Genomic DNA, 8,324 nt, shown 5'->3' with positions numbered 1-8,324 from the left:
GAGATATACCCGTTCTCGCAAAACTAGTCATTAGACATTTTAAGACCAAATTCGGACCTGACTTGGTTCATATTACAAATTTAGTAAAACTCGTAAAATCAGACCTAGTTTACCGATTTTATTGATTTTGCACAAAACAAGTTCGATTTTACTGATTTTCGAGTTTTTAGTTTGATTTTGCATATTAAATACATATTAACTCATAAAATCATTGATTTTACCAATCAACTTGTGACTTTGACAACAATGAGTCAGATGTGCTCAAATGACTTCGAAAGGTTTCAACTTCACAAACCATTCTCGTAAACAAACAAACCAATGAATTCTTTTTAGAGCAATGAAAAGGCTTCTTGAAAAACCTTCTTTTTATAAAAAATGAAGTCTTCTTGGCTGATCAAAATATGAAGTTACATCCTTATCAACTATTTTAAAGTGAAAAACAGGACTGTAAGAAGCAGAATACAGAATCACCACAAAGTAACAAAAAGGAGAAGCCAATCCACCATCTGTGTGAGCATTAGGTTCTGATGGCAAGCAAGTTGAACCATGAGGTACACGACTGTGTGAGCTCGAGATCAAGACTCAGATCCTGTTACTGTAAATGATGCATCCCCAGCAGAATTCTGGGCTTCTAGTAGCTTTGCCTGGCGTTCTGCGTGTTCTCTTTCACATTGAGTAATCCCCATTATAATATCAAGCATTGTACCTGTTGTACCAAAGAACACAAGGGGTCCAAATGATTTTCGTTTTATCCCAACTGGAATCGCAAGCAAAGCTCCTGCAACTGAGAAAACCCATGTACCTAGTGCGCTGCAGATATAGATCATTCAGTAGTTATCATCATAGTTTTGTTCGGAACAACAGGTAAATGAATAAAGAAGGAGAAGAAAATTTACGCGCACATATTATTTGCATAAATATTTTTCATGTGTAAGTGTTGTTTGAGGGACATGGCCTTCTAGAATGAAACTAAGACATAAAACTTGGTGTTCTCAATCGAAGTCAAAGACCAAGACCAAATCAGAAACCAGACACAAATCTGTTCATGAGTACAATACTAGATATGGCTAGGATAGCAGTGTGACAAACAAATGTCCAATCTTCAGTTTTCTCCCTTCTAATAAAGATCAAACTGTGCCTAAATCAAAAGGAAATGCATATTCGCAAACTCCTCTAACTAGCAGCAGTCACATGAGAGTATAACTCACTAACTTAAGGGAAACTTTCAACTAACTGAAACCAAAGCGATCAGCCCAGAAAGTCAAAATCTTTTCAAGTCTTCAATTTCATCAAATCAACGATAAAAGAAACATTTACAAATCGAAAGTAAAAATGAAGATGAAACTAACTTGGCAACCGAGCACTCCTCAAGGTGCTTAACATTCTCTTGCCCTGCTGCCATTGTTCTTCTCTCTGTTGAGAAAATTGATTTGATTAAAATGAAGAAATCATGGGGGTGATGTGATAAACCCTACAAGCTATCAAATTCCAATAAAGACATAAAAGAGAAGAAAATAAATTTGTTAAAAATTAATGGATACCCATAAAAATTAATAATGATTCCAAAACTACCTGATAAGATTTTCACCGTTCCAGAAGATGATGAATCTGTGAGAAAATAGGTTTAGAGGGCCCTGCTTCTTTCTGTGCAGTATCAATTATGTGCTGCACTCGTCTCCGTGGTTTAAGTGATAACCGGTCCACCCGCTTCAATTACCCGGCTCACATATTACCCGGTTTTTCGAAATAAGTAAAGTCTGTGGATAAAGTTGAAACGGCGTGATTCTTCTGAGGTAAAATGTATGAAACTGAAAAACTCAGGGGATGAAAAAGAAAAGGAAAGAAAAGGAATCCAGAGAGAGAGAGAGAGAGCGTTGAATCGGAGAGATGAAAGGAGTAGGAGGGCCACTGCTATGCATAGGAGATTTATTAAACGATCTTGCAGAAAAGGAGGAAGAAGAAGAAGATGTTGTCTCCGCAGCAGCAGCTGATCGGTGGTCTCCTCCATCATCAGTTTCTGATTCCAAAAATAACAGCCTTCAATCCTTAGACCTCACCAAACTCTTCCAGGTTCTTCTCTCTCCTAAATTCCCATACACATAACACGGAAGCTAGGGTTACGTAAAAATTAATTTATTAACATTTTTATTTTATTTTTTTTGTACAGGAAGAGTATGACCGCTTGAATCAAGCACTTGACGGAACTGATCACTCATGGACTGCTCTTACTCTTAAGGTTCGAAAGTTGATCGTATATTAATTAAGGATATATTTTGAGTGATTTCTAGCGCAGTTTATTATTTAATAGAATTTGAATGGTTTGATACCAATAAATATTACAGGATTAAAATAAGATTTTCTTTTTTCTTTTCTTTTTTCCGGCTATTATTTCAGTTATGCACTTCCCTAGAAACTGCAAACAAATTGGTTCAATCGACAAACTCGAATGTTGGGTTGCTGTCTGAGAAAGTTGAAGGGCTGGAGAAAATTGTTAGGAGAGGAGACTCAGCTGTAGCAGCAGCCAGGGCCATCCATGTTTCTCTAAACCAAAAGGGAGGACCATTTAATGGCAGTCAGAATGTCTAACTGTCTACAACTCATCTGAATTTACTTGGCAAAGTGAGATTTATCATATTTCTTTTTTCAGGTTCCTATTTTTTGCTTTCTTTGGATACGATGTAGAATTTTCATTCGAATAAAGATGCAAGGTTGATTGATTGAGTTGAATTATCTCTACTTCCTTAGTTGCAAATTTGTGATGTGATTCTTTTATTTCTTGAATTCTTGCTCCATAGAGACTAGTAATACGCACAAGCCTTTTTTCTACTTGTCTGATCTTTTGAAAAATAGCGATGTCAATAACTCAGCATGTGCTAAACTATCACTAACCAAGAACTTTGCAATGATTTAAAACGGTTTTGTGCTGCAAATTCGGCTTTTATTGTTGACATGGATAGTGGCAAAAGGCACTGTTACACTTCATAGGAGAAAGATCACATTCTGACTGTGCTATCAAGTCTTTAGGTGTCATCGACTCCCTTTGTTTTGCCTGCCTGGTTCAGACAAAAGATTTGATGAATAAGGGGTGAGCACTGCATTAATTAATATGTTCATTATCCTTCTAGGGTGGAGCTAAAACGGCCCAGTGATGAATCTGGAGAAAGAAAAGCTTTTTATATCTCTTCTTTGTATGCTCAGACAATTCAGAATGGCACATGCATAAAAACTTTTATGGCATGCATGTTATGATGGAGATTTCCTAAAAATCATTTATCTCTGTCTTGTGGATGATGACCATACTCTATGATTGTGGAGATTGATTTGTTTTTATAAATCTCATGCTCAAGTGTTTTCGTGCCTATTATGTCAACGATTTTCTTTTTGTAAGTCATTATCTTCATATCATTACGAATGCTACGATGGAAATCACCTAGGGAGTCTGATTTCCTTCATTGGGTACACGTGATCTAAGCGAGCAGCCATACCAATTGCACATAAAGAAATGGGGCAATACAGTTGCTCCATACATGTCTTATATATATATATATATATATATATATATATATATATATAGTGACCCCATTATCGTTGTCTCTTTGTAGAAAGATCCCAGGGTTATAATTTCAGTGTTGATTGTAAGATAAATATCGATCCAATTAATTGCGAGAAAGAAATTTTCTGAAACAGAGTGGATGATTGAAAAGGGATCTCATTTCGGTACACAATAATTTGTAGGGGGGCATTTTGACCATTAAAACCAGAAGTAAAAACTAGCAAGTACTGGTTGATATCAACCGAAACCAAGTCTAAGTTTGGTGCTTGACATACACCAGCAACTTGCCAACCATAACAGCAAGGAAACTGCATGTGTTTCTTGTTTCCCTTTCTTGATACTATATGTACACGATGAGCGGATTTAGATTGATGATTTTGAATTTCTATTTGACACTAATATAGTGGGATCGATATAAAGTACTTGTTCAATTTTATGAACCTTTAGAGGTGTTATTATTTCAAGACTGTTAAAGTAATTAATTTAAGTTCAATGTCATATTTCATCAGTCAAATTCTAAGACTTTTACTCGTGCTAAGATGATATGGCGTCTAGTTTGCTTTTTTTTATTATTATTATTAGACTAGCATGCTTATGAGAGGAGTCGTGGTTTAGATGGTGGATATTCTTGGTTTCTGCTTTTACTCGTGCTAAGATGATATGGCGTGTATATCGGGTCTGGAGGCAAGTTCTTTGTTTCTTCATTTTGATCTTCCAAAAACAAAAGAAGCCATTTAGTATTTGTTTATCGATCGGGCCTATTTGGTTTAAAATAGGAAGTTTGGGCTGATATTAAAGATTTGCGTATTTAATTTGGTTTGAGCTTAGGTCTTAGCAGGGGTCTTGTTGGCTATAAAGCCCACTCCATGTGGCTGGGCAGAACCTTTTAAGGTTTAAGATCATGTTGACAAGAATAAAATTTATGGAAGAAAAAATATATTTTTAACTAATAGCATATTTGGTAAATTTCAAGTATTTGTTTTTTAAATAATAGTATGTTCCTAACCTATTTTTCACAACCTCTATTTTCTTTTTCTTTTTTGTGTTTTCCCGAACACGCCATAATTTAATTCTAATTATTTTTCAAGTTTTGAAGAACCATAATGCAATAATTTTGGGTTCTCCATGTTATTTTTTAACTTTTCATAGATTGTAAATTTATACATAAAGCGCTTCTTGTATTAAAAAAAATAAATATTTGTGAAAAATTAAATATAAAAACAACAAAAAAAATCCTTCTTTAAAAAACAAAAATACAATTATGATTTAAACTACATGTGTCCAAATTTCTAAAAAAAATCATGTTTGCATTTTTAATATAAAAACATATGAATGAAAAAAATTATTTTACATGGTTTTACAATTTTTTTTAAGAATATCAAAAAAAAATTATATTTTGCAAGCACCATGAACTTGATCGCAAGTTTATTAAACTTACAAATTATTTTGGCTAGTTTTAATATAAAAACAAAAAACAAAAAAAAAATTAGTACATAAATAAAAATCTAGTTTGGCTTGTGAATCCACACATCAGTTTTTTTGTCATTACTTGCTAATGATTTGCAACTGAATGCATACGTCAGCTTTTTTTGTCATTGCTTGTTTACCTTAATATTAGTAATTATTATCATTATTAAATTTAATCCATCGAACATCAATAAAATTCAACTTGTAACAATCATTACTACTGTTATTATTCACAAGGAAACACAAACCTGAATTTAGATGATCATGAAGACAATCAACATGCAAATTCAGTTGCTGATCATCAGCTACTTCTGCAATTTTAACTGAGCCAAGGACCGCAAGATTAATTTGCAATCGGTGCTCCTATACGATTTTCTGTGGTTTTGATTACAACGTGTGCTTCTTCTTATTATTATTTGTTTTTGTCCCTTTGGAACAACTATTTTTTAGCTTATGACACTGTACACTCCTTCAATAATTGGCCTAACCAGTTAAATTGACCAACATTTCCTCTAACAGCAACTTTTTTGGATCTGAACTAGGAAAAGAACTGTTAAACCAAATTATTATGCAATCAGCAGTACGCCCTCAACTTTGAAGAAGAAAAATTACCATCGTGCGAAGGAAAGAAGACAAAACCCTATCAGCAACCTTCCCGTCTGATCTCCAATCTATAATTAAAATCTTCCAATTTGCTAGTATTTTAGCAATAAAGTCACTCTCTTAGCGCCATAGAAAACTCCCCCGCTGATGCCTACGGTACCCCGCAAAAGCTCGTATTTCTTAAAAATCAATTAGACATAGAATATGGGTTGATTCTCTTTTAATAAGACAATTGTGCAGCCATCACAGCCTTATCTCGAGTTTTCTACTACTTTATCACTGTTTTCCTCTCTTACTCCAGTGATGGACCAGCCTCCTGATTTAAATTACGCGTTCTTCTTTTCTTTATTTTTCCACTGTTACTCAAACTTTTGATTAATGGCATGACGTCTCTAACGAACAACATAAAACCTGCTTGAGCCCCCTAATAAAGAGACAGGAAGACTCGAAACTATCGCTCCACGTGGAAGCTTGTTAGACAATTACATGTAGAGTACTGTTGGGCTCGAAGAAACTGTATGAATATTATATATAAACAAAAAATATAGGTGGGATTGATCAACTGTTGTTAAGTTCTGCAAATGCAGCTAAATGGTTGAAGTTATGATGAAGTGCAAATGTTTCTTTGTATCTTAAGAAGAAGGAAAGGTATGCAGTGTTAGTACTTTCACTATCAACTTCTATATGTTGCTAGACTCCAAAGCCAAGTGCTTCTGGCTTATGTTTTGCCTCTACATGCCTCCTAACTTTAACGTACATGCAAAAATGAACCTCTCGCAGATCTTAATTATTGCTGCACACATGTATAACTACGAAACTTAAAAATTAGTAAAATTAAACTTAATTCTTTCAAAATCAATAAAATAAAACCGAGTTTATAACAAGAATAAGATGAGTAGTTTTCTTGATTTTATATGAATAACCGATCCACTAGTTCTGTGTTTTCTTGTCGGTTTAATTTTTTATATATTTTAAGATATTTTAATTTTTTTTATTGTTTATTTTAATTTTTTTTAATTATATTATCCTGCTTGTAATATTTATTATTTGACCAGAATTATTAATACATAATCAACTAAGAAAGTTTACTTGTAATTTTACTATTTTATAATCCAAATTTACATTATGTCTTCGATGACATGTAAACATTTTGTCAACCTTCACCCGAAGCTTTACCTGTTCAACAATATTAAGGACGGCAGGTTGCCAGTGGAAAAGAAAAAGAAAAAATGGAGAAGAAAAAAGATAAAATAATAACCGAAACAATGCTAGCCCTGGAGATGTCACTGTTCAGGGCCATAATCGATATATATATATAAATATACAGTGCCGAAATACAACGAAACCAAACTGTGAAGTTAAGGCATTAATATCCCTTTTTATTGTTATCCTCGGATATAGACTAGCTGGTAACATCCCTTGACCATGTTAAAGAGTTTTCGAGCTTTTATTATAGATATGTTTGATATTATATTAGTGATTTTTAAAAAAATATTTTTTGTTTGAAAATATATTAAAATAATATTTTTTTATTTTTTAAAATTTATTTTTTATATCGGAATTGCAGGAATTAATAATTTATTAGCGTATAGATCGTCAGTTCAAAAGGAAAAGAAAGTATACGGTCCTTTTATTATATCAATCACTCTTTATATTGGAAAATAAGACACTCCAAATGGTGGAGCATGATTAGCAAGTACAGCGTAATGCATAATCATGGGATAGGAAAAGATATTGGTCCTTATATATATATATATATACTGGTTTATTGAATCAGTATCATGTTCTGGAGGTCAGACAGTTTTTTTAAAATATAAAAAGAGATTAAGGTGTGAAGAATTTTTTAACTGTTTTATTCAACCTGATTTAATTGATTAATTTTACAATTTAACTATTTATCTAACTCAAATTTCAAACTAATTTTTACAGGAATTGACCCAAATTAAATCGATTGATTTCATAGATCCAAGTGCATTTTAGATAATTGGTAAAAACATGACTTAACTTTTGATAAAATTTTAAGATAATAACTTTTTTAACAAAAATTATTGGGACAATGATATATTGGATCAATCTTAGTCCTCTAACGAACCGTGTCATGAACTCCATTATTGAGTTTACTAATTTGTTTTTTTATAAAAATATATATATGGTAATAAAATTGAGCACCAACCTAAAAATAAAAACTTTTTTGAGACAGTGATAACCCTCTAGAAAGCAAAAAAATAAATCATGTCATTTATTCCCCAACAAATTCAATATTGAAGGATAAAGTCAAGAAAAAACTGTTAAAAACAATCAACGAATAGAACACCAACTTAATATCATAGTTATCAAACTCGACCTGTTGAGCCAATAAACCTAGGAATTTTTTAAAAAAAATATTGAGGTTTTGATTTTCCATATTAAAAATTTAAGAAACAATTCATGTAGATATAGTTTATACATGTTGTAAATAAATGAACTTTAAAATATTATTTCAAAAGATTTTTTATCCCACATTGAAAAGATATTATTTTCTCCTTTTAAGTTTAAGTATTTAAACCAAAATGATTTTTTATCTTACATTGAAAAAACGCAACTTTCTTACTGTGAACATATAATATATAGACTAATAAGCTTCCAATCTCATATTTAAACCAATAAAGTTGTACCTGACCCATTTTTTTCTTATTTAAACAGACAATGAGGCATTTGCCCA

At 32.4% G+C, this 8,324-nt stretch overlaps 2 protein-coding genes across 2 annotated transcripts; one reads left to right on the top strand and one right to left on the bottom strand.

Annotated features, from left to right (window-relative positions):
- Positions 1 to 323: 323 nt before the first annotated feature.
- Positions 324 to 1,780, bottom strand: LOC7463172 (uncharacterized). Its single transcript, XM_002300963.4, has 3 exons — positions 1,573 to 1,780; positions 1,350 to 1,413; positions 324 to 810 (listed from the first exon to the last, which is right to left on the bottom strand). The coding sequence occupies exons 2-3, from the start codon at positions 1,400 to 1,402 to the stop codon at positions 576 to 578; spliced, it is 288 nt and encodes a 95-aa protein (XP_002300999.1). The 5' UTR covers positions 1,403 to 1,413; positions 1,573 to 1,780; the 3' UTR covers positions 324 to 575.
- A 1-nt stretch (position 1,781) lies between these two features.
- On the top strand, positions 1,782 to 2,727 carry LOC7463171 (uncharacterized). Its single transcript, XM_002302214.4, has 3 exons — positions 1,782 to 2,070; positions 2,168 to 2,236; positions 2,395 to 2,727. The coding sequence occupies exons 1-3, from the start codon at positions 1,888 to 1,890 to the stop codon at positions 2,584 to 2,586; spliced, it is 444 nt and encodes a 147-aa protein (XP_002302250.1). The 5' UTR covers positions 1,782 to 1,887; the 3' UTR covers positions 2,587 to 2,727.
- The last annotated feature ends 5,597 nt before the right edge of the window (positions 2,728 to 8,324 follow it).

Source organism: Populus trichocarpa, chromosome 2 (assembly GCF_000002775.5).
Source record: "Populus trichocarpa isolate Nisqually-1 chromosome 2, P.trichocarpa_v4.1, whole genome shotgun sequence".
NCBI classification, from domain to species: domain Eukaryota; kingdom Viridiplantae; phylum Streptophyta; class Magnoliopsida; order Malpighiales; family Salicaceae; genus Populus; species Populus trichocarpa.
The sequence above is the reverse complement of the archived record's forward strand: the minus strand, read 5'-3'. Positions and strand labels throughout refer to the sequence as shown.

Excerpts from the sequence above, each read along its gene's own strand:
- LOC7463172 (XM_002300963.4), bottom strand. The coding sequence starts at position 1,402 with ATGGCAGCAGGGCAAGAGAATGTTAAGCACCTTGAGGAGTGCTCGGTT. Across the intron at positions 811-1,349 it reads GAGGAGTGCTCGGTTGCCAA|CGCACTAGGTACATGGGTTT; the intron begins GTTAGTTTCATC and ends CTATATCTGCAG.
- LOC7463171 (XM_002302214.4), top strand. The coding sequence starts at position 1,888 with ATGAAAGGAGTAGGAGGGCCACTGCTATGCATAGGAGATTTATTAAAC. Across the intron at positions 2,071-2,167 it reads ACCTCACCAAACTCTTCCAG|GAAGAGTATGACCGCTTGAA; the intron begins GTTCTTCTCTCT and ends TTTTTTGTACAG. Across the intron at positions 2,237-2,394 it reads GGACTGCTCTTACTCTTAAG|TTATGCACTTCCCTAGAAAC; the intron begins GTTCGAAAGTTG and ends CTATTATTTCAG.